The following is a 23408-nucleotide window of genomic DNA, read 5'->3' as shown; positions in this document are numbered from 1 at the left end:
GCATTGGCGAACAGTCAGCAACTTGGCTTACACCGGCGATCGATGGCCTAACACTAGTGTGTTTACACTCGACTTGTCTAGGTCAATATTATCTTGACGCTTGCGCGTCCGCCGAAAATCCCAACTTCTAGGATAACGGGTCAAGCTGTAAACGTGTCTACGCGATATCACCATATTAGTACCTCACATATTATTCAAGCGAAGTTTGTGCGCTCCAATCTTTATTTTGCCATGAACATGTTTCCGAGAACCAATATCCTGAAGATATATTGTCTAACATCAAACATACTAGTGCTTCCCAACAAACTATCATCTGATGGACGCACATCAACATTAAACCAGGTTGCACGACTGTTTTAGTCATTTTGCATAGAAAATACTCAGAATGATGATATAAACGATCGTTCAACATTACTTGGAAGCTACCTCGTCTTTTGTTCTTTTTTTTTCCTGAATTATTTACGTTGACTATCCAACAGACCATGAACCAAGAAGAGACGATAGGGTCCGCTGTGGTGGACATAGTATCTCATTGTTAATTTCCACGTTGGATATAACTCTCGAGAATCAAATGTGATCAAACTTCGCGTTCCAGTTTACTTCTAGGATGATTTCTTTCACAACTCGTAGATGAAAGTTCGAATATTCACAGTATGGATTCGAAGCTTAAGAAAGGAGCTTCGTCCTTGTACAATTCCATCGGGTCTGCGTGGCAGGGCTGTGCATGGCAAAGCGACTTGGTGACCGATGGCGAGAGTTAAATGAAGCCCTGGTTGATAATCAGTAGACTACAGAGCCTTATACCACCAGATCGTGAAGCCGTCCTTGTACCAATATATCGAGACCGAGTGCAAAGAAGGCAGTATCTATCCGTTCTTCCCATTACTTAACGCCTTCCAAAATGACCCCAGGATTCGTCGACTAGGTCAAATTCTTCCACGTAGTAACACTCTTTACCACCGCGACCTCCACGAAATCGGCACAGCGTGTCCAAACCTCGAAACACTGCGTGATGACACCAACGAATGGGATTGGTGGCACACGATGGACGCTTGCTGCCCGTGTGCTTGTATCTTTTACAGAGCGGCGGGACATAAAGGTGTCAATCCCCCCTTACTCATCTTGCCGCCAACCCATGACTTCAGCTATTTGAAGGAGTTGCTATGTGTGTGCGACAGCTACCTGCACTATCTCGCGCCCGTATTTCGGCTGCCGGTCCTCGAAACCGTCCGCCTCGAGCACGGAATCATGCAGCTGGGTCTCGACCCTGCGTTCCTGCAAGCTTGGAATGGCATCACGTCCAATACTCGGCGATCCTGACCAGGCCCGTATCTCCCCAGAACGGCACTGGTTGTCTCGATTTGGTCGGGCTCGAGCTTCGGCAGATGCTCGTATGCTGTCCCCTCCTGGATTCCTTCTCCATGGTGGAATTCGACCCGATTTTTGATCCCATAGGTACTTGGATATCGTCCCCGCATTTAGTCAAATGTCTGCGTGACTTACCCATTCACCACCTGGAGCTTTTATAATTCTCACCGTTCCACGGGATACCCATGACGCACCGGGAAATGACTTCTGGTATTTACAAAGAATTGTCTGTCGAAGAACCCAGTGTCATTGTACCAGATACTAGAAACTCTGCTTATCTTTCCGGAGTCGAGCCATCGATACCTTCGAGGTACCATGGCGTGGCCTCACGAGAGTCCTCGCCATGAAGCTTTGACTGATCTCCTGACTAGGTTGAACGAACTTCAGCTAGAAGATGTAAAATTGGCGGCCCCGCACCTCAAACGGATTATCATTGTGGCACAAAAATGGAAGTTGGAGTTGGTGCAAGCGGTCATGAGGATCGCTGTGTAGTATGCTGCAGTCGGTATCGAGGACAACCGATCAACATAGACATGCGTTGATTGCCGAGTCAGACTCTCCTTAGCAGGGATGCTGTTTACTACTTGGTTAACATTGCTGGGAGCTTTGGTGACATCGGGAATGCGTCATGAGCATATGCTGTCTGCTCAGAAGCTCGGAGTAAGCGTTTTGGTAAGTTTCGATTCTTCTTATTTGCTATCAATACAATTGCACATTGCCTTGAACTTCGTAGATCAACAATGGGGATTCTATCCATCGTTTGCTAGCTGCATCCTATGCAAAGACGAGTCTTTCCCAAAGATTCGTGCAGGTAAGTGGCCCTGAAATTTGGAGCGGGAGTGCATCAGGGCTGCTAAACGGCGAATCTCATAAGTACAGTGATGTAGTGTGTTGCCTTCGGTAGATGGACGGCATATACGACGCGTGCATAGTCCAACTTGTCGCGGCAAGTTGATGGTATCAATCCTCGTACGCAACACCGAAAGCACTGACCCCTAGAGGTCCACACATTGTTGCTTCCATGCAAGAACGACCAAGCAGTGCGATGTCTCCGTAGCAATTTACGCGCACGCCGTGAACAGAGAAGTCCAGCTCTGCCAGTATGACGTTCTCCATGTGATTCCAAGGTATTTGGAGAACTTCATCAGCCACATATCGGAAATCAATAATGTCTAGATCGCGTTCAAAGCTGAAAAACAGCAGGGGCCCGCGTTGAAATGTGCCACCAAATTCGTCTAGTTTTGCGACGCTCTTTTCGATGGAGCCACATCATTGATAGCTGACCATTCTGCAGTCCAGCTAGGATATTAGTGTTTGAGTAGTTGGTTGCATTCCAGGTAACAGAGATTTTTCGCAGCGAAGAAGCCAGGGTCAAGGGCATCGAGGTAAAGGCGCATCGAGGTAGGTTAATCCTTGACATGGGAAATGGCTCTGTCGGGATGACCATAGGAGCCGAGCCAAACGAATTGAGGGCCAGGTCCGTTCAGCGGGAAGTAAATAACGCGGTATATGTCGGACAATGGACGTTTAGATGCGTCGAAGTTGGCGAGCTTCTTACACATGAGTTTGTGGACGGGTCAGTCAGCCTTTTGGCAAGCGGTAGAGCAGTAGCGGCTACACATGCAGCGCTGGCATTGGTGTGGCGCGTGCTCATTGCACCAGGAGCACAGTGTACGCGGATCGACGGACTGCGATGCGCCAAAGCCGGTGGTTGTGTCCGCCATGCTGTTGTTGGGGTTCGCGATATGGGAAACAGCGAAGTCTGGGGGTTTGCGGCGCGACGACTTATGTAGTGTGCGGCAAGTGCGGGGAATTAGAGGTGAACGTTCATACCACGTGCCTTGTAAAAGGTAGAGGGCCATGTTTGCGACAATGTCGGCGTGTGCGCTTGTCGACTGTCAGCTCAACAAGAAAAAATTGAGCCTGGAGAAAGTCTTCTTACATTCACCGTGCATCAACCATTTCCAAGGATCGTATCGTTTTAGAATCTGTTGATATTTTTTACAACACTGCATTCTTTGTGTATATTACTTTCCCGCAATGTATAACATCCAATATGCAATGTCAAGGATATCAGTTCTAATGTGAAGCGTGCCAGAGATATCGAGACCTCTCGCTGACTTTTTCTTCCTTCACCTGTGACCACAACCTGCTTCCAGCTTTGTGCATACTCTCACCGATGAATGGCACTGTGACAATACGTTTTTATTGAGATATCTTCGCAATACACAAAAAAAGGGAGCCAAACATGATTTTGCCACTACGATGCATTGCAGCAAATCATCCAATGTACATAGAATACAGCCAGTGCAACCTCCTCCACACGTTTTACCTCAATACTTGTCTAGTACGTCCTCTTGAAAGGCGGGACAGCCTTGCACTCGTTCTCGTCCAAAGTGTTGGCGACAACACCCCGGTATCCAAGATCAACCTTGCCGTGCGGGTTCTTCTGCCACGTCAAAGTGTGCTTCATCCAGTTCTCGTCGTCACGGTCGGGGTAGTCTTCACGTGCGTGAGCACCTCTTGACTCCTTACGGTTGGCGGCAGCTTCGGCGGTCTGGACGGCGCAAGTGAGGAGGTTTCGGAGTTCGAGAGTCTCAACGAGATCAGAGTTCCAGATCATGCTACGGTCCTTGATGCCGACATCTGCGAAGGTGGAATCGACCTCACGTATCTTGCGCACACCCTCGTCGAGCGACTCTTGCGTACGGAAAACGGAGACATCAGTCTGCATGACCTTCTGCATGTTGCTACGGATCTCAGCCGTCGGCTTGGGTCCCTCGGCGGTGCGGACCTTGTCAATAACAGCAATCGAGTCGGCACCGGCATCCGCTTGGATAGGGTCAGCCTTCTGGCCAGGGCTGAAGTTATCGCGAATGGTGTGCGAGACGGCACGTCCAAAGACGATCAGATCGAGGAGAGAGTTGGCGCCAAGACGGTTAGCACCGTGGACGGACACACAGGCAGCTTCACCGCAAGCGAAAAGACCCGGTACAACCTTGTCCTTGCCCTGCTCATCGACAGTCAAGACTTCACCGGTGTACTTGGTAGGGATACCACCCATGTTGTAGTGAACGGTGGGCAGGACAGGGATGGGCTGCTTGGTGACATCAACGCCAGAGAAAATAGCAGCGGTCTCGGAGATACCAGGCAGACGCTCATGAAGAACCTCAGGGGGCAGATGGCTGAGCTGGAGGTAGATGTGGTCCTTGTCCGGTCCAACACCACGGCCTTCACGGATCTCAAGAGTCATCGATCGAGAGACGACATCGCGAGATGCAAGATCCTTGGCTGTCGGGGCATATCGTTCCATGAATCGTTCACCCTCGGAGTTCAGCAAATAACCACCCTCTCCACGAGAACCCTCGGTAATCAAACATCCAGCGCCGTAAATTCCAGTCGGATGGAACTGGACGAACTCAAGATCCTGGTTGGGAAGTCCAGCACGCGCGACCATGGCCATTCCATCTCCAGTACAGGTGTGAGCGGAAGTACAGCTGAAGTAGGCACGTCCGTAGCCACCAGTTGCCAGAACGGTGTTCTTTGCAATGAACCTGTGGATTGTGCCATCTTCCTGGTTGTACGCTACAACACCCTTGCAGACACCATCTTCCATGATTAGATCAGTGGCGAAGTATTCGATGAAGTATTTGGTGTTGTGGCGAAGGGATTGCCCGTAGAGCGTGTGGAGGAGAGCGTGACCCGTCCTGTCAGCGGCAGCACAACATCGGTAAGCCTGTCCACCCTTGCCATATTTCTGCGACTGACCACCGAAGGCGCGCTGGTAACTAGCTGTTCGTTAGTTATAGAACTTCATTGATCGAGGGGTGCTGACGTACATCCGTCCATCATCCGTTCTTGAGAACGGGCAGCCGTAGTTCTCGAGTTCAATGACAGACTGTGGCGCCTCGCGGGTCATGTAGTGGATAGCATCTTGGTCACCCAGCCAGTCAGATCCTTTCACGGTATCGTACATATGCCACCGCCAGTCGTCCTCGTGCATGCTGGTACTTGGTTAGCACTTCTTATTCGCCACTCTAGTACAGAGGCTTGTACGTACTTTCCCAAGGCCGCATTGATACCTCCCTGTGCAGCCACGGTGTGCGATCGGGTCGGGAAAAGCTTCGATATACAGGCCGTGTTGAAGCCAGCTTCAGCGAGACCAAAGGCCGCTCGGAGACCAGCACCACCAGCGCCTACAACAATGGCATCGTACTCGTGGTCTATTACGGGGTACTTCTGCGAAATGAATCCAGAAGCCTCCTTAGCCTTCAGGTGCTCGGTCGCGAAGATGCGGGCGGCTGGGCGCGTCGACGAAAACGCTCGTGAGTGTGTTCGCAAGCTTCTCGAGAACTGCCGAGGTAATTGTTAGCGATTGAGCCTCTCCCTGTATCAACAAACCACCCGATGTAAGGCCCAGGGCATTGCCGGGCCATTGAGGCGGCGCGATAGCTGCGTGGCCAAGCGTTCAGATGTTGGTGGGCGGTGGCACATCACGCGGAGGGTGCCGGGTTGGGGGTTTGGATAAGTGGCGCATGTGTTCCGGCGTTGGGTGTTCTTACCTGGCTCGCGAGCTGCAGGTTGCGCATCTTGAGGCAGCTCATGATGGGCGACCGTAGGAAAGAGAGGAGAGGGGAGAGACGTGGTGGTGGGTGCTAGTTTTGGAGAAGAGCACGTCGATGATGGGAAGGCGAGGCTCGCTGAATAACGGCGCTCTGATTGGAAGGCAAGGCCAAGACCTCGGTCACGGCAGGAGCGAAGAACCCGGCTTTTCTTCGCCCTACTTCTTAAGTACCATCAACCACGGACAAGTGGAATCACATAGTAGATTCAATTCAGTCATTACAGGGCGTATATGCTGCGACAGAAATGCTTACAACCGGAGGTTTTGCAATCTTGTTTTATAGTCTTGATTTTGGGTACTCATCCTAAGTTCACACGCACTGAATATATTCCTGTGCTCGATACCCGCTGCGTACATAATTTCAAGCGATCGTGAGTCTACGGATATGTTGTTCGGTCTCACAAATGCTAGATATGTTGCCACAATCGAGTCAGCGAAGTGTTCACGTCATAGATATTCGCGGTCTTTTGTGGGCTGGCCGCGGGCGCTGCTTAAGTATATCGTGCTCCAAGTCCAAGATTAGCAACCGAGCATGTGACACGGTATATTTCGTTCCTCGCTTATTCTCGCAGTTAGATGTTGCACTTTTGTATGTATCAAAGGTGAAAACCCAAGCTTGCAGAAATTAAAGTCTTGATACAGAGTTGATAGATTTGCAGTCGGAGCTGTATTAGCATCTTCCTTGACATGATGCTTGCCCGTCGCCGTGAAGTCTTTGGCAGCGCAGCCACGTCAAACGCACATGCGCTTGTGACTCTACATTTCGTCGAGGAAGCGTGGTGACCAAATATGCTGGTCTTATTCACTCGCGTCTCATGGGTCTATCAAGCATCGGAAAAATCACGACATTGTACACAGCTTGAAAGTCCAAATAAGTGGGAATCATTTAATTTTTGTCATTCATTGCTCATGTGACCGTGAGCAACAACGGATCATGCCATTCTCCAAAGAAGCCCAGAAGGAAACGAAACCACCAGTACCGCCATCTCTTTATGAGGAGGCAGCGAGGTCCTTCTTGAGCGTACCGACAGCAGTCTTCTTCTCTGCCGCGGTCTGGTAGACACCGTGACCGAACTTGGACGAGGTGTCGATCCACTTGAGCTCGACCTTCTCCAGCGCCCTCCTGCTGGTGTGGACGAACATAGACTTGCGGAGAGTGACAACCCTCTTCTTGACACCGGGGATACCACCCTTGAGCAGAAGGAAATCGTTCTTGACCTCGCCATAGCGGACGAAGCCACCGAGACTATGAATAATTAGTGCCTGCTAAGGACAAGTTCTAACAGGAAACTTACGGAGTGATCTGCTTCTTGGAGACATCGAAATCGGTAGAGGCGTTACCCTCGTCGGTACCCTTGCCAATGCGGTAGATCTTGTGGTTGACGGAGGTACGGTGGTGGTAACCCATTTGACCAGCACGGGCAACAGTCCACTGGACGTGAGACGGATGCCAGGCACCGATACAGGCGACCTTACGGAGACCCTTGTGCGTCTTGCGCGGAAGCTTCTTGGTGCCCCATCGGGAGGTGACACCGTTGTATCCGTGACCCTTGGTGACGGCAATGACATCGATCATCTCGTTGTCCTCGAAGATGGAGGTGATCTCGATGGGCTTCTCGAAGAGACCGTGGCCGAACTGGACCTTGTCGGCGATGGATCCACCGTTGACCTGGATCTCCATCAAGTGGGCCTTCTTCTGCTTGAGGGGAGTCTTGGAGATCTGGGTGTGGGCGAGCACACGGACGACCTGGCAGTACTTCTTGATGCGCTCGAGCTCACGGGTGATTGACTGGCCGCTGTTCTCGGAGTGCTTCTTGGCGTACTTGGTGAACGCCTTCTTCTTGCTCTTGTACCAGTTCTTGTAGAAGCGGCGCTTGACCTCGTCGCTCAAGTGCTCGGCCCAGACGGTGGTGAGCGAGCGGAGACCACGGGGAGTCTCGATGTAGCCGACAAGACCGACAGCGATCATCTGCACTCGGTTAGATATTTCCTCGCGTTATCTCAATTGCACATGTGCGCATACCGGAGGAGTCTCAACAATGCTGACAGCCTCGACAATCTCCTTCTTGTGCAGCTTGGCTCCGGGACGGTCGAGATCGCGGACAATGGTGCTCATACCGGCCTTGTAGCCCATGGCAGCAGTGAGGTGGACAGGCTTCTTCGGGTCATCCTTGGGGAAGCTGTGAAAATCTGTGAGCTTGTGTGCTGCAGCACGATCTCGACAATGCTCACCTCTTGACCTTACCCCGGTGACGGGCAGCGCGCTTTCGCGGCAAGAATGCCAATGACCCGTGACGGGGAGCCTCAAACTTCCTGTGGGACATTGTGTTGAGGTGCTGCTGGTTAGTGTCGAAGTGTTCGAAGGTTTGAAGTTCGAAGCGAATATTGTTGTGCGCCAAGTTCCGCTTTCCGCGCTAAGGCGGAAGCAGCTGGCGTCTTGGCCAGCACCCCGCTACGGCAGGAGCGACTGGTACCGCTGCCATATGCGCACCTTTGTTCATACCTGCTCTGCTGTGCTGTCTCTGCCCGCGTCTACATCAACCGCCGCCTTGCCGCCGACCGACTTCGCTGGCGCTCTGCAACATCTCCCGCATACCGGAACCGCCGCCTTGCTCCCCGCCGCCGATCCGGCTGCCACAATCGCCTCACCGTTCCCGCATCGGACTCCCAGCCTCGACGTCGGCGGCTCTTTCCACCACCCGATCTATTCTCGCGCCAGCTCAGCCCAAATCCTCGGCCTTCACTCTCCTCGACCTCGCCCGCCCGGAGAGACGCCCTTCCAGCTCTAGCTCGCTTGCGCACTTTGACACACCGCTCCCGGAACTATGGTTGAAGCAGAAGGAAACCCCACTACGTGGAAGTTCACACAGTAAGTCGGACCAATGCTCTGAATCCCTGGGCCCAGCAGCACAAACTGCGATGCTATGCATATGGTTGAAATGTCGAGTCATGTACATATGGAATAGTTGCTTCTATTTGCGTCAACTCATGCTGACATACCCAGGTGCTTCGGCGACAAAGGTGATGTCGAAGACATAACAGAAGGTACGGGTACACGCTTCTCTAGCCTTCGCCTTTTAAGACTGCTCCCGCGGTTTCAAAAGTCACCTTGCTACCAACACTAACTTTCCATAGCTGACATCATTTCCACCGTTGAGTTCGATCAAACGGGCAACTACCTGGCCACCGGAGACAAGGGCGGCCGCGTAGTGCTATTCGAGCGAAATGAGACAGTAAGTGGACTCGAGTCTCGCGAAGTACGCCAATAGTACGTTCGGTGGCTAACAGCGTACAGAAAAAGACATGCGAGTACAAGTTCCACACCGAGTTCCAGTCACACGAGCCCGAGTTCGATTACCTCAAGTCGCTCGAGATAGAAGAAAAGATCAACAAGATCAAGTGGTGCCGGCGACAAAACGCTTCACATTACCTACTCTCGACCAATGACAAGACAATAAAGCTCTGGAAGGTGTTTGAGAAATCGTTAAAGGTGGTGGCGGAGAACAACCTTTCACATGAGTTGACCCCAGGAGGTGGTGTCGCTGGTGGAGGTGGACCAGTGCGGAACCCCAACGTGAACTTCCGCAGCGCCGCCGACCTGAAGCTGCCGCGGTTGACTCACCACGACACCGTCGTGGCCGCCGTGCCACGAAAGACGTATGCCAACGCTCATGCTTACCACATCAACAGCATATCAGTTAATAGTGATGGCGAGACGTTCATCAGCAGTGACGATCTTCGTATCAACCTGTGGAATCTCAACATCCAGGACCAGAGCTTCAACATTGTGGACATCAAACCAGCAAACATGGAAGAGCTGACAGAGGTGATCACGGCTGCTGAATTCCACCCACAAAGCTGCAATTGGTTCATGTACGCGAGCTCCAAGGGGACAATCAAGCTCGCGGACATGCGCGAGAGTGCGTTGTGCGACCAACATGCGAAACGTAAGTCCATCTGTGTTCTGACATGTACATAGCTGACGACTTCCCTCATAGAGTTTGAACAAGAAGAGGACCCGTCCTCTCGGTCTTTCTTTTCAGAAATTATCTCGTCGATATCAGATGTCCGCTTTTCGCATGACGGCCGATACATTCTCTCCCGCGATTACCTCACCGTGAAGATCTGGGATGTGAACATGGAGCGAACCCCGATCAAGACTATTCCAATACACGAGCACCTCCGGCCACGACTGTGCGATACGTACGAGAACGACAGCATCTTCGATAAATTTGAGGTTGTGTTCTCCGGTGACGCCAAGAACGTAATGACGGGCAGCTACAACAACAACTTTATGATATATCCCTCCGATCCAGAGAAAGACACGGAAGTGGTGCTTCAGGCAGACAAGTCGGCATTCAAAGCTAAGAAGGTTGGCATACCGACACCCATGAACTCTTCTACAAGTCCCACTAGCAGTTCCGCCAAGAAGGGAGGATCAAGAGCGGGAAGCCCAGCCGCTGGAGCCGCGGGTCAAGGCCAACGCATGCGAAAGGAGACGGACGCAGACCAAATCGACTTCAACAAGAAGATCCTACACATGAGCTGGCATCCGTTCGAAGATAGCATTGCCATTGCAGCTACCAACAATGTAAGCATCCCAGACTTGGAATAGCTGTTCATCAGACTAACTTGGCACAGCTCTTCGTATTTTCAGCCTTGTAAAGGCCAGCATTTGAGCAAACATTTCCTTTGTGCATTTGCACCTAGATTTGTGTTTGGCGATGTATTCCTCCCTCATTCTTCCCATGTACTTCCGAATTGGCCATGATCGAGGGAGCGGCGCTAGGCTGGTAGACGGGGAACTCATAAGTGGCGCGAAGAGATTGTCTGGTCGCTCAATGTAGCTATGCATCGCGGAAGGGTGGCAGCAGAGCAGTGTCTACTGCGAGATCACCATAATCGGAATAACAAAAAGTAATCAAAACCCAATGTGCGCCGTACAGACGGTGAGTGTCATGATACATGCAAAGAGACGTTGAGCTCCAGGACAGTCTAGGATCCTTCAACATGGCACTGGGCGTTCCCGGCTCAGCCCTACGATCAACGACGCTTCCGGGCGGCGCTAGCGCGGACCTCCACGTTGACATTTCCGATTCCACGCGCCAATTGACTGCGTCTCTGCTTGTTCGTTCACGAATCGCACCATGATAGCGAACTAAGCTCCAAGCCAGTCACTCCTCCTAACAAATTATCGTAAGTTTATTTGTGCTCAATCTATGCGCTCGTCATCGACTTTGTCAGCCCCGCGGTGTCCCTAGAAACAGTGGGGTTACGACCTCATGTCCCCGAGTATAGGGGAGCTGGCCACGTAGCTGTACGTCGATCTGAACTAACTCTCATCAGGTCGCTCTTTCGGGTGCATCTCTTCACCTGCCTAAATAGCGAGCTATAGTCACGTTCGGTCCAGCTTTCAGTATGGCAGCGATTGCGCCTCTTGCGGGAAGCTTTGCCCTCATTTTCGGAGGGTGTTGTTCCAATGTAAGTTCTTAGCTCTTCAGGTGCGCATCAAAGCTGATATAGTCCAGGTCTACTGTCTGGAAGCCATTGTAAAGTATGTTCGAGATGGATGGGCCACTAGTCACGACTAATTGTTTCCAGGCATGAACCTGATAGTGGACTTCTCATCACCCTCTTTCAGTTCATATTTACATGTCTGTCGACACTGCATTATCAGTTTGACCCTAGATACCGCTTTTTTGTCAAGCCGTCACCAGTTCCGTTTCGAAAATGGGTCATCAGCGCCGCCCTGTTTTTCACAGTCAACATGATGAACAACTGGGCGTTCGCGTTCAATATCTCCGTTCCAGTGCACATCATCCTCCGCAGCTTCGGTAGTGTCACGACTATGATTGCCGGGTACCTGCGCGGAAAGAAATACACGCCTGTGCAAATATTCTCGGTAGCTGTTCTGACATTCGGCGTAATGGTGTCCGCATGGGCAGATGCTCAATCGAAGGTACGTGGCGAAATTTCGCAAATTTGAGTGCATTCTGATTATTATAGGGCAAGAAACTTGACACGACGAGCATCGACTACACCAGCGCCTCCTTCGAGATGGGATTACTCATACTTCTTGCCGCTCAGCTCCTATCCGCCTACATGGGCGCGTACGTAGAAGATATCTACCTCGAGTACGGCAACCACTGGAAGGCGAATCTCTTCTACTCGCACTTGCTGTCACTTCCGCTCTTCATCAACTTTGCGCCCGTTCTCTACAAGCAGTTCACGCGCCTCCAGGCATCACAGTCCTTCTCTGTCCCGCCAGCGCTCGCAGCGAATCTTCCACCCACACTCAACAAAGCGCTTGCTTCGACATCGCAGCATGTCATTTTTTTGACCGCCAACGCGGTCACCCAGCTGCTTTGCATTACTGGTGTCAACATTCTCAGTGCTAACACCTCTGCGGTCACTGTCACAATTGTGCTCAACATCCGTAAGCTGGTAAGCTTTATGCTCAGTATTTGGTTGTTCGGGAACCAGATGAGTGGTCTGATGAAGTTTGGGGCGGCGATGGTGTTCGGAGCTGGAGCGCTGTACGGGTGGGAGACGACGTACAAGATTCCGCAAAGGAAGAAGGCTGCGGCGGTAAAGGAGAACGGAAAGAAGGCGCAGTAAGCTGTGGGCGTATGTGCGGTCAAAGAACTGGTGCTGTGCATAGACTTGGTGATACACTGTGCATATTGATGTAGAGACATAGAGCGGCGATGTAGAACTTAGCAAGGCGTATACTCGTTCATATTATCCTAGGTCAGACATTTCGTCGTATAATTCCGTGATATGGCGAGTGCTTGGTTGCGGGCCGGCATCACGTGTCGGAGCCCAGAGCGGTGGTGCCGTGTTGGGGCTGAATGCCAAGCATGGCGCATACAAGGGGTAACACGCGGCCAAAAGATTAGGTGTCTCTTAGAGGGGGCCGCGTTGAACAACCCCCGGGGCCACGCTCCTTTCTGTCCACCTTCCTTTCCACTTCCATTCCGAATCCTGTGAGGGTGAGTCCACTGGGGATCCTCGTCCGTCGTGTTACTGTTCTTAATTGCTAATTAATTGCGCGCAGGGAGCTTTGCGGAGCTACAGCCCACCATGTCCTCCCCAACTGGCGTGCGGCATCGCGGCACAAAGGACAAGAAGCGACCTACCACGCCCAACCCGGATGCCATCGTAGACCAGGTCGACCATGCAGTCACCAAAGTCAAGCGGGAATTCAAGGCGAACCAGGGCAGCGAGTGGGACTACAAGCTGGCCATCGCCGTCATTACAGTGCTAGCTTTCATTACGCGCTTCTGGGGCATCAACCACCCGGACCAGGTCGTGTTCGATGAGGTACACTTCGGAAAGGTACGAGGCATCGCAGCAATAGGCAGGCAGAGACCTGCGACGTACTTGCGAGCGCGAGGCTGACAGGCATAGTTCGCTTCGTACTACCTCCAGCGCACCTACTTCTTCGACGTTCACCCACCCTTCGGAAAGCTCCTCTTTGCCTTCGCTGGCTGGCTCGTCGGATACGATGGCAGCTTCCTGTTTGAGAACATCGGCGATTCGTACATCACCAACAAGGTCCCGTACGTCGCCTACCGTGCCATGCCCGCGACCATGGGCGCACTGACCGTGCCGACCGTCTTCTTGATCATGTGGGAGTCTGGATACTCGCTGCCGGCTTGCATAACTGCGGCTGGCTTGATGCTCTTTGACAACGCCCACATTGGCCAGACGCGCCTCATTCTGCTCGACGCGACCCTGATCTTCTTCATGGCGTTGTCCGTCCTCGCCTACATCCGCTTCTACAAGCTCCGCCATGACCCGTTCAGCCGTAAGTGGTGGAAGTGGTTGCTCCTGACCGGCGTGTCTCTGAGCTGCGTCATCTCGACCAAATACGTTGGTGCCTTCACCTTCTTCTCCATCGGTGTTCCCGTCATGATTGATCTGTGGGACCTTGCCAACATCAACCGCCGTCAAGGAGCCTTGAGCCTTCCAGAACTGGGCAAACATTTCGCTGCTCGTGCCATTGGTCTCATCATCATCCCGTTCCTGCTTTACTTGTTCTGGTTCCAAGTGCACTTCTCCATCCTCAGCAGGTCCGGTCCAGGAGACGACTTCATGACCCCGGAGTTCCAAGAGACGTTGAGCGACAACGCCATGACTCTTCAGTCTGTTGGAATCGACTACTACGACTCGATCACAATCCGCCACAAGGAGACAAAAGTGTACCTTCACAGCCACACGGACCGCTACCCGCTGCGTTACGACGATGGCCGCATTTCTTCTCAGGGCCAGCAGGTTACAGGATATCCTCACAACGACACCAACAACCATTGGCAAATTCTGCCCTCAAAGCCGCTTGAGAGCACCCAGGGACAACGTGTCAAGATTGGAGATGTCGTCCGTCTGCGCCACATCATCACTGATTCCATGCTTTTGACTCACGACGTCGCGTCTCCGTATTACCCCACCAATCAGGAGTTCACTACGATGGGCATGGAGGAAGCGAACGCAGGCCGCTACAACGACACTCTCTTCGAGATCAAGGTTGACCCCAAGGGCAAGGGAGACTTCAAGACCATGTCGTCTCATTTCAAGCTCATTCACGTGCCTACCAAGGTCGCCATGTGGACCCACACCACGCCGCTCCCCGAGTGGGCATACAAGCAGGCCGAAATCAACGGAAACAAGAACGTTCAGCAAAGCAGCAACGTCTGGTACGTCGATGACATCCCCTCTCTCCCTGAAGAGGATGAGCGCAATAAGAAGGAAGTCAAGCAGGTCAAGCACCTGTCCTTCTTGCGGAAGTACATCGAGCTCCAGCGCGCCATGTTCTACCACAACAACGCGCTTACCAGCTCCCACCCTTACGCTTCATTCCCTGTCTCCTGGCCATTCCTTCTCCGCGGTGTCTCCTTCTGGACCCACAACGACACCAAGCAGCAGATTTATTTCTTAGGTAACCCTCTTGGCTGGTGGCTTGCATCCTCGCTTCTGGCCGTATTCGCTGGTATCATTGGTGCCGACCAGCTGGCTCTCCGCCGTGGCGTAGAAGCCCTCGATGAGCGTAAGTTCCCCTTTCTTGTCACCCTCTTTCATTACGGAGACATGTTCTTACACGACCCAGGCACCCGCTCCCGCCTCTACAACTCTACCGGTTTCTTCTTCCTCACCTGGGCCGCCCACTATATCCCCTTCTATATCATGGGCCGCCAGCTGTTCCTGCATCACTACTTGCCCGCGCACCTGGCCTCCGTCCTCGTCACCGGTGCCCTTGTGGAATTCATCTTCAACATCGAGCCTGTAGATACGGAGGCCCCGGTCGCCGTCGTCAAGGGCCACAAACGCACGCTCAGCAAGCCTGTCCGCGAGCGGGTGGCCAAGCAGAGTCTGCTTGGCAGCTGGATTGCTACGGGCGTCATTCTCGCCGCAGTGGGCTGGTGCTATCTATTCTTTGCGCCTTTGACGTATGGAAGCCCCGGACTCAGCGTTGAACAGGTCAACGCGAGGAAGTGGCTGGCGTACGACCTGCATTTTGCGAAATAAATAGGCTGGAGGGGGGAAGACATGCGAGAAAGAAACGAAGGATGGGCGCGAGCGAGAGGTGTTGTGCGTGCGTTCTTGGGCGTCATCTTTGTTGGGCGGAGTAGGGCATATAAAAGGTTCGGCTTGCACAGCGTGGCGCGGGGTGTGGGCAGCTTCTCGACTTGACAAGGCTTGTTAGTTTTTTGCTCTTGTGGTTTCTCATCTTTTTGGTATCCACTCTACATCCAGCTAGACTCGGGGGGCAACGATGTGGCATCGCAAGCTTCATTCAAATTTTCCTATGTTCTGGTCTACTCATGACGATGTAAGATAGTAGCTAAATCGAAGCACTCGGTTGAGCGAAAAGAATACATCAGGAATGTGAAGGAGATGTTGACAGATCCTTCGTGAGGCGTTGAAGTCATAGTCGTAGGAATTCCAAAGCCAAAGCCATATCCGAGTCCATCCATCCAGTCTAGGTGCCAAATTGATTCGTCATCCCGTCGCTGCCTCGGAAGTTTTTTCATTACCCACGTGCCACCATCATTTGGAAAGACTTCCATCGCCACCGTGTTAGCAATTACGCCCAAGTCTACAAGTCCTCGTCATCTGTGTCGGGCTCCTCAGTCACGGAATTCTCCTTGAATGCGACTCTCCCCGGCGTCTGCAATACTGCGGCTGGAATCGCGCTCTGCACGCCCGCTTCCGCACCAACATCGTTGCTCCGGATGCTGCTCCTCCTCCGTCCATGGCGACTCACAACCCCTGGAAACATTCTGGGCTCCGCACCGTCGATGGTAACAACGCTCTGCGTGCGCTGCAGGCCGCCGAACGACTCGTCTGGGGACATGGCACCGCTTCCTTGCGCGGCACCTGTGGGCTGCGGCGGTGCAGACCCACCTTGGCTCATGCCCATGCTCGAGACGCGGTACGCTCGTTCGAACTCTGGGTCCTTGGTGCGGGTCGGAGATGCGGGCTGGGTGCGCGTGTCGCCAGCGGGACCGCCTGAAGGAATGCGCGCTTGCTGGGCGGGGAACATAGGGGACTGGTGAGCCGGTGGGAGGGAGAAAGCTTGATGGTCGGACTGCAGATTGGCATTCGAAGGATGGGTTTTCAGCGAGGCGACAGGGGAGCCAGGATGAGTGGTATTGTTGGAGACGGGGGTCTGCGGCGGAGCGGATGCAGGTTGGAGATTCGAGCTCGTCAGGGCATTGGTGTTAGTCTGCGAGGCACGCGTGTAGCGTTCGATCATGGCGAGCTCCGACATGAGGGTCTCGTGGCGGAAGGCCTCGCGAATACTAGGGACGTTGGACTTTGCGACGTCGTTGCCGTCGACGCCCGGGAGATGGTAATTTTGGCCTAGGAAGCGTTGCTTGATGACGTGCTCGAACCCGCTTTGCTCGACGGAGTGCTTTGCGAGCTCGCACATGTCTACCGCACTCAGCTTGTAAATCTGAGCTGCGACCGAGTACTCTTCTATCAGAGGCTCTTTGGTGAAGGCGAATTGGAGAGGATCGTCGGTGGACAGTGAGACGTTCAGTCCTCGCCTGAAGTAGCTAAGGAAGGGATTGCGCTCGTATGCTAGGAACAAGGCGTTGTTGCTCAGTGGAGACATGGCTACACCGATCTGTTCCAGGTAGAAGATGTATTGTAGGAAGGGCACCTTGCGCAAAAGCAGACCGTGACTGATGCTGTGAGTGCAGAGAACAGCGGCTGCCAAATGGTCGGTGTCTCCGGCTTCACCACAATGTGGCCGAAGCAAGAATGTGTTGAACCCTCGCTGCTTCCGCCAGACATTCAACGATGCGATGTTGGCAAATAGATAGTACATCCAGTAACTGTAGGGCGGGTTCTGCTTTGTCGACCAGTTGGAAGGGTATGGGAACTTCTTGTAGACTCTCCTCTCAACCTTGCTCTCGTCGTCAACGCTGTCAAAACCAATGACTCTCTGTAAGAAGATGTGAAGCTTGGGATGACTGTTCGGATCTCTGGTGACCTCGAAGAGAGGCTTGAATACATTGACAATGACTTGCTCAAAATTGTCCATCAAGCCCGATCCCTTGTATACATCGTACAGACGAGGTATCTGAATGAGCCATCGCACATTAGGCGAGAACAGCTTGTTGTCCACAACCCAAGCAGCAAGCTTGTCCCACTCATCAATGTCACGACCATAAATCGAGATGCGCCACTCCACGAACTGATATTTGCTCGATTCAAGATCAGAAATGACTTCTTTTGTGATCTCAGCCAAGTACCGGCCTTTGATGAAGTTATCCGTCTTCAGGAAAATCGTACGCAACCGAGACTCGCCAACCGGGTTGTACTTGAGATTGAACTTGTCGAAACGATGGAACGAATCAGTGTGCGCCTGGGAAAGTCAGCCGGCATCGAGAATGAGAAGCGTAATAAACGCACATGCATATCGAGCGTGTCGATACTGAGATCGTAAGCTGTCAAATTGATTGATTCAAATACTTCTTTCAGAGTGAGTTCCTTGCCGTCGCGGAAGATGACGACCTCGTCTGGCGACTTCTTCATCTTGGATTTGATGAAGCGGAGTAAATGCTTCTGGTTCATGCAGGCTGAATGATGGACGTGAGTATCGATTTTACGAACGTTGTAAAAGTCCCTATGGGGCACCTTTTTCGTGTCGGCAGTCTCCTGGTACTCGTTCAATAAATAGTACAGATTGAACTTTCCTTCAAGGTACTGTAGCCGTCGAAAAGCAAAGCTCTTGCTGGGTCCGTCAGAAGAGATTTCGAGGATGCTGTCAAGGTCCATGTAGTAGTCTCGTAGCGTAGGGATGGCTACGATGGGCGTGTCAAGCTCCGCCGACTTGGAGGTCTCGTAGACCTGGAAGACGCCGCTCTCGTCTAGACGGAATGACATCTCAGAAACGCTGGGTAGAGGCAGCAAATCATCCATGTTGAAGTCCTCTCCAATGTTCTGACCCATTTTGCGGGGTGGCTTTTGGAGCGCATCATTTGGATCGAGGACCGTGCTGTTCTGCAAGCTGCCCGAAGCATTTTGGCGCTCCTTTTCCTTCCACACCGGCTGTGGGTGGGGTGGATAAATGTTCCAAGAAGGGTCGTCTTTGGGGTTGTCAAAGTTGCCTTGGAGGGAGAGACGGATATATTTATGGCGTATGTCGAGCACCTTTTGCACGTTCGTGTAAATGGCACCCAGTTCTGCAGCGACACTTGCATCATTCATGGCGAAACCTCCTGCGCCGCTGCCGATGCCTACGCCAGCGCCAGCGCCATGTATACCCTCTTCTGTGAGTAAGGGCTTGGGCTCGTGGGGCAAACCCGGGTGCTTCGTATGTTCTCTAGCTTGGCCGTCGGCTTGGATGTATGCATCTGTTGTGTCCGGCTGGTGGGCCTGATCATTCACAGCATAGGGATGCGATCGCGGTTCATGTGATAGCTCCGCCTGTGACACTCCAACAGGCAGCGTCAATCGTGGTCCCTGATTCGCAAGGCTGACATTGCTTTTCCGCGAGCGGATGCTGCCTGTCCTGCTCAGTTGCTCGACGCCATCACCGACACCAAAGCCCACTGGCAGCGTCTTTGCACGTATCACAGGGCTAAAGCCATCCCCAGCCTGCGAGCCTCCATACTGGCTCTCGAGCTGGTGACGCTGATAGAATTGTTTGGCCTCTGACTGGCTCATCTGCTTCTCAGACGCGTAGTCGTAGAACGCAGTGCGCCGTTGCTTGTCGCGCGGGAGCAGTCCTTGTGCATCATCGGCGGCACCATTGTCGCCGTCTTGGGCGCTCGTGTCCACAGTAGCTTGTGCTGCGTGCGCTTCGCTCCCGATGGTTCTTGAAACTTCGGCGCCTTCCAGCTCATCTGAAGACTCAGGGCTCAGGTCGTCATCCTCAGAGGAGGGGATTTGGTCGTCGAGATGGGTCGCACCCAGGTCCGGCGACGCATCAGGCGCAGTCGAAAAGGAGCCTGAAGCTCCGTCAGCCTCAATTGCACGGTATACGAGGTCCGCAGCAGGTGTTACCTTTGATCATGGTGCTGGGTCGAGGTGGAGGCGGAGCTTGTGTGCAGTTCCTCCCTGGCGAAATAAATCATGGCGACTGCAGGTCGCTGACCAGCCATCGGCGGTGCTCCCCGCATGTGACCGAGCGTCGGCGGTCTCCGCAGCCCTTTGCAATCAGCACGGATCGCATTCAGCAAATCTAATTGCGTCGACAATTGGCATGAGTCAAAGATGCAAAGCATGAGTAAATGCTGTCGCATAGGCTGCATTAAACGATGCACCGGCTGATAACCGATCCAGCCCGTAGCCGTCCGCGGCCGTTCTTACTGTTCCGCCACTCTGCTACTCTCTGCATGGCATTCACAGTAGGTATTGTATCAGATCAATGCAGTATCGGCATGGCGATCTTGGTTTCGACATGCATCTTTGGGCTCGGGTTCGAGTGGATTGCATGCACACGGTATGTGGAGCTCGAGATGCAGTACCTCAGGAAGCAATCGATAAGCCAAGCTCGCTTCCTTCCAGGAACTGGCGGGGAAGGAGCAACGTGGGACGCGCGACGTTACAGCCACCAGCACCACAACTCTACGAACGTCAGCTACTGCTGTCATGGACAACAAGGCTCTTCTTCGTGAGTTGACGGACGCTCTTCCTCACCGCGTCCTACCTACAATCTTGACGGAGACACTCGAGGTACCGTACGACGATGCTAGAAGCCAACAGTCTATCATTGCTTTCGTCTTCATAACTAAAGTCCAGAATCGTTCCATCACCAGTTTACGTTCGTAACAAAACAGCGCCCCTCCGATCCGCCTCCCCAAACCTCACCAAGCATACTGACAGATCGACCTTCGATTCACATCGCATGTCGAGTTAATCTAGAATGAACCGTCGCGAAAGAAAGAATGGACAAATTTCCTGGTCATGCACAACATGTCTCCATAGACATTCGTATTTCAGCACTGCTTATTCAAGTCTTCTTCTCGGCTTGAGTAGATGCGCTGTTGTTGGTATTGTTCGATGCACCAGCAGAACCCTGGCCATGAAACGGCTCTTCCCATGTCCTCTCGCCGTACCAACGCTCCATCGCTGGCGACGAAGGCGATACTGGGACCTGAGTAGTCGTATTGGCTGATCCATTCCCATTGGCCTGTCGGATTGTTAGCGGAAGTCCCAAGGCACAACGAGCGTACGCGAAAGTCGGACTCGTTCAGTAAGTCTCATGACAGAAGAGTGCGAGTCTACCCCTTAGACATCGTAGGAAAAGAGCTAGGAGTGGAGCAGCATACCTGGGTTGCGCTGCTGATGGGTTGTTGGGTTTCGGGATACGACATCTTTTGGAACAAATCTTTCGTGATCAAGCCGCTTCGTGGACTGTTTCTCCCGTCGTTTCTGGATGAAAATTTGGTCTTCTTTGATGTGATGAGCTGCTGGACCTGTTCACCTTCCCTCTCCATGGTTCGCCTTTTGTAGTGGAGTGGAGGCGTGTGGTCCTGTTCGACCGAGGACATGAGCAATTCGCTCACCACCATGTCTCGGACACAATTACCAAAAAATAAAAGGCACAAGAATTGTGTGCGTCGGACAGTGCTGTAGCCCTCGACACTCTGTGTAAGCCTGGTTAGTCAATAGCTGGCTTGTTGGGGGTCACTGTCCTACATTAACAAGAGCAAGATCCGATGAAAGGTCGCTCGCGCATGTGAGACCGGAGAGCACAGTCCCGATTCTAAGCAAAGACTTACACTGAGTGAACAGGGAAGCCCACCGCGTGGGGTCCATGCACCTCGAAGACCTATCCTCCCCACAAGATTAACGGAGATATTTCCCGTCCCGTGAGACATGGAGAGTACAGCCACCTCTACACTCTCAGAATCTCGAAGCACTGGTGGTCATCCCGCGATTGACACGAGAAAGAGACAACATAAGAAGACAAACACAACCAGGTACCAAAGCCAGTGATTAGACATACAAACCATCGTCAAAGACGAGACGACTCTTCTCAGGAGCGCCAAGCGAATGTTAGTACGGACCGGGTACCAGTACACCGGGGGCGAGGATACGAACGCTCAGCCCCAAAAGCGCGGACGCCACACCTTTTGCACCTCAACCCTGGTAAGCGAGGAAGTGATTCACGAAGTCCGAGGTGGAAAAAGAAAACCTCGATCCACATTCGCCGGCACCCTCGGCAGCAGTGTCACCATGGAGATAGAATCCAGGCGTCTTTCATTAGGCTCATCCATGGTACATTCTGCCTGGATCTGCAGTAAGAAATCTGTTCGGTCACCAAAGCCTACGCATGTTCACACACCTTTTTACACTAGTCTTTTTCGAATGTACATGGGTACCTGCAGAATCCATGCGTGTGACACTCACGAGCCACTGTGCACTCATGTCCATGCTCACGATAGCGCAGGGACGAATCGGCAAAGACTTGCGCACAGAGCTCTGATGTTATAACGGCAACTTCGTACCCTTGCAAGTTCTTGCAGTATGTAAGACACATGCCAAAACACACAGCGGGAGGAAGTCCCGATTGCGTTTACACCTGTGAGATCGGGTTGCGGCCCGTTCATTTGCATCTTCACCCAAAAAGCGTTACCGGCAGCCAATTACCATGTAGAATCAATAAGGCCTGGTGGCAAGACCAATGCCCGACGGTATCACGTCGATTGCCCCGAGCAGACGCTCTTCTTCTGACCGAACTGAATAGGATATGCTACACATGACCTTCTTGTAGGCATGAAGCCGTCCAATGGGTATGCGGAGAGCCGTGGCACTTGTACCCGCATGACGGCGGCACGATACTCTTTGCGGTGATCTATGGTCTAGCACTCGACATGATGCCCTTGTTGGCGCAGGGGACTCCTCAAAGGTACACCACATAGAGTAAAAGCTTGACCGGATAAGACAGGTTGCGAGAGCTTTCGCGTAGCCTTGCTTCCGCGCTCTCGCTCTTCTTGCCCGACCATGGCCCGAGGGAACCGGGCAAGGCGCACGTACGTGACTGTGGCGTCCCCGCAAACCATTCTGCACGATCTTGTTCAAAAGTCTAGAAGAGCCGCTATGTCGATGGGCGCAGGTTGCATCCTATCAGACGAGCTTGGGTACCCAATGGAGGATTACTGTTCCGCTTGTCATCCGAATCTGGCGCCTCAATTCACTGTACAAGCTGACTACACAACAGGCTGCTAATAGTCATCGTATTCTTGAGCTTGGACCGTCGACATCTTCCGACGGCCAGCATTCCAGACCCAGACGCCCTTTTGATGACAGCCGTGAGTAATAAAGTCCTAGCTTTGCGTTGCACCACAACCGTCAAAGCACCGACTACTTCTCGAGCATTCCACCGGAGCAATGTCCCATTAGAAATAACCACTTCGAGCGGACACCCTTGCGTCGTATCCATTAAATCGACCTTGTGTCCTTTCGGCCCCTTGCGCACTACGCGAGCACATAGTGGGGGCCACACCTTGCACCCCCATCTGAAACACAAGCACCTGGTTTCTAAGATTGTGCCTGCTACCGCAACGCCACTGCCGCAACAGCCTGCTGCCGCCAGAAAGTCTCTGCAACTCACATGCGTCCGTCACAGCAACCGTAGCACCGTAGCACCAAGATTCAGCCTTATGCACCTCCACGTACGTTACACCCGCTACGCGCAGCCCTCGGCGCACGAACCTTCATCCTGTGTTCTTCCAGAATCAATGTCTCACAGCAACTTCTGTGACCCTCCAGCGTCTAGAGCGCGCGCTGGACGCCTGGCTGCTGACACAGGCTCGGCAGCCGGCCCCGGACCCCCAGATCGTGGCAGCGCTTCTTCCCGCGCGCCCGTCATGCAATGTGACGGTTGCTCTTTAAGTGTGCCGTGCGACTGGCGGAAATAGAAATGCGACGTGTCCCGCCCGCTGTTGGGGGGTTG

At 52.8% G+C, this 23408-nt stretch overlaps 7 protein-coding genes across 7 annotated transcripts; 4 read left to right on the top strand and 3 right to left on the bottom strand.

Annotated features, from left to right (window-relative positions):
• Window positions 1–3569: 3569 nt before the first annotated feature.
• Window positions 3570–6040, bottom strand: CC84DRAFT_1131865 (succinate dehydrogenase subunit A). Its single transcript, XM_018175915.1, has 4 exons — window positions 5931–6040; window positions 5429–5721; window positions 5208–5372; window positions 3570–5156 (listed from the first exon to the last, which is right to left on the bottom strand). Exons 1-4 carry the CDS (start codon window positions 5970–5972, stop codon window positions 3713–3715), a joined length of 1944 nt encoding a protein of 647 aa, XP_018029407.1. The 5' UTR covers window positions 5973–6040; the 3' UTR covers window positions 3570–3712.
• An 867-nt stretch (window positions 6041–6907) lies between these two features.
• On the bottom strand, window positions 6908–8316 carry CC84DRAFT_1264595 (60S ribosomal protein-like protein L3; the record flags this gene model as incomplete). Its single annotated transcript, XM_018185319.1, has 4 exons — window positions 6908–7238; window positions 7288–7961; window positions 8016–8172; window positions 8225–8316. 4 exons carry the CDS (start codon window positions 8314–8316, stop codon window positions 6983–6985), a joined length of 1179 nt encoding a protein of 392 aa, XP_018029406.1. The 3' UTR covers window positions 6908–6982.
• Window positions 8317–8476: 160 nt separating this feature from the next.
• Window positions 8477–10748, top strand: CC84DRAFT_414773 (protein phosphatase 2A regulatory B subunit). Its single transcript, XM_018186117.1, has 6 exons — window positions 8477–8861; window positions 8997–9037; window positions 9128–9225; window positions 9288–9939; window positions 9991–10583; window positions 10634–10748. Exons 1-6 carry the CDS (start codon window positions 8818–8820, stop codon window positions 10655–10657), a joined length of 1452 nt encoding a protein of 483 aa, XP_018029405.1. The 5' UTR covers window positions 8477–8817; the 3' UTR covers window positions 10658–10748.
• Window positions 10749–11410: 662 nt separating this feature from the next.
• On the top strand, window positions 11411–15517 carry CC84DRAFT_1191513 (PMT-domain-containing protein; the record flags this gene model as incomplete). The annotated part of the gene is made up of 7 exons (XM_018181188.1): window positions 11411–11473; window positions 11521–11546; window positions 11594–11951; window positions 11999–12580; window positions 13070–13330; window positions 13403–15038; window positions 15099–15517. The coding sequence occupies 7 exons, from the start codon at window positions 11411–11413 to the stop codon at window positions 15515–15517; spliced, it is 3345 nt and encodes a 1114-aa protein (XP_018029404.1).
• Window positions 15518–15802: 285 nt separating this feature from the next.
• CC84DRAFT_414978 (AMP deaminase) lies at window positions 15803–19584 on the bottom strand. The gene is made up of 4 exons (XM_018186119.1): window positions 19511–19584; window positions 19319–19455; window positions 17915–18818; window positions 15803–17867 (listed from the first exon to the last, which is right to left on the bottom strand). Exons 2-4 carry the CDS (start codon window positions 19348–19350, stop codon window positions 16089–16091), a joined length of 2715 nt encoding a protein of 904 aa, XP_018029403.1. The 5' UTR covers window positions 19351–19455; window positions 19511–19584; the 3' UTR covers window positions 15803–16088.
• A 697-nt stretch (window positions 19585–20281) lies between these two features.
• CC84DRAFT_414779 (uncharacterized protein) lies at window positions 20282–20677 on the top strand. The gene has a single exon (XM_018186118.1). The coding sequence runs from the start codon at window positions 20373–20375 to the stop codon at window positions 20622–20624; it is 252 nt and encodes an 83-aa protein (XP_018029402.1). The 5' UTR covers window positions 20282–20372; the 3' UTR covers window positions 20625–20677.
• A 651-nt stretch (window positions 20678–21328) lies between these two features.
• CC84DRAFT_1181762 (uncharacterized protein) lies at window positions 21329–23347 on the top strand (the record flags this gene model as incomplete). Its single annotated transcript, XM_018180571.1, has 5 exons — window positions 21329–21432; window positions 21474–21752; window positions 22227–22361; window positions 22674–23127; window positions 23225–23347. 5 exons carry the CDS (start codon window positions 21329–21331, stop codon window positions 23345–23347), a joined length of 1095 nt encoding a protein of 364 aa, XP_018029401.1.
• Between the last annotated feature and the right edge of the window lie 61 nt (window positions 23348–23408).

The sequence above is a fragment of the Paraphaeosphaeria sporulosa genome (assembly GCF_001642045.1).
Source record: "Paraphaeosphaeria sporulosa strain AP3s5-JAC2a unplaced genomic scaffold CC84scaffold_16, whole genome shotgun sequence".
Taxonomy (NCBI): Eukaryota; Fungi; Ascomycota; class Dothideomycetes; order Pleosporales; family Didymosphaeriaceae; genus Paraphaeosphaeria; species Paraphaeosphaeria sporulosa.
The sequence above is the reverse complement of the archived record's forward strand: the minus strand, read 5'-3'. Positions and strand labels throughout refer to the sequence as shown.

What these genes read in the sequence shown, in the direction of transcription:
- CC84DRAFT_1131865 (XM_018175915.1), bottom strand. Translation starts at nt 5,972, where the DNA reads ATGAGCTGCCTCAAGATGCGCAACCTGCAGCTCGCGAGCCAG. An exon ending in ACCTGCAGCTCGCGAGCCAG is followed by an intron (nt 5,722 to 5,930) that starts GTAAGAACACCC and finishes TTACCTCGGCAG; the next exon opens with TTCTCGAGAAGCTTGCGAAC. An exon ending in AGAACGGATGATGGACGGAT is followed by an intron (nt 5,157 to 5,207) that starts GTACGTCAGCAC and finishes ACGAACAGCTAG; the next exon opens with TTACCAGCGCGCCTTCGGTG.
- CC84DRAFT_414773 (XM_018186117.1), top strand. Translation starts at nt 8,818, where the DNA reads ATGGTTGAAGCAGAAGGAAACCCCACTACGTGGAAGTTCACACA. An exon ending in ACTACGTGGAAGTTCACACA is followed by an intron (nt 8,862 to 8,996) that starts GTAAGTCGGACC and finishes TGACATACCCAG; the next exon opens with GTGCTTCGGCGACAAAGGTG. An exon ending in TGTCGAAGACATAACAGAAG is followed by an intron (nt 9,038 to 9,127) that starts GTACGGGTACAC and finishes AACTTTCCATAG; the next exon opens with CTGACATCATTTCCACCGTT.
- CC84DRAFT_414978 (XM_018186119.1), bottom strand. Translation starts at nt 19,350, where the DNA reads ATGAGCTGGAAGGCGCCGAAGTTTCAAGAACC. An exon ending in GCGCCGAAGTTTCAAGAACC is followed by an intron (nt 18,819 to 19,318) that starts ATCGGGAGCGAA and finishes TAGAGAACATAC; the next exon opens with GAAGCACCCGGGTTTGCCCC. An exon ending in TCGACACGCTCGATATGCAT is followed by an intron (nt 17,868 to 17,914) that starts GTGCGTTTATTA and finishes TGACTTTCCCAG; the next exon opens with GCGCACACTGATTCGTTCCA.
- CC84DRAFT_414779 (XM_018186118.1), top strand. Translation starts at nt 20,373, where the DNA reads ATGAACCGTCGCGAAAGAAAGAATGGACAAATTTCCTGGTCATGCACA.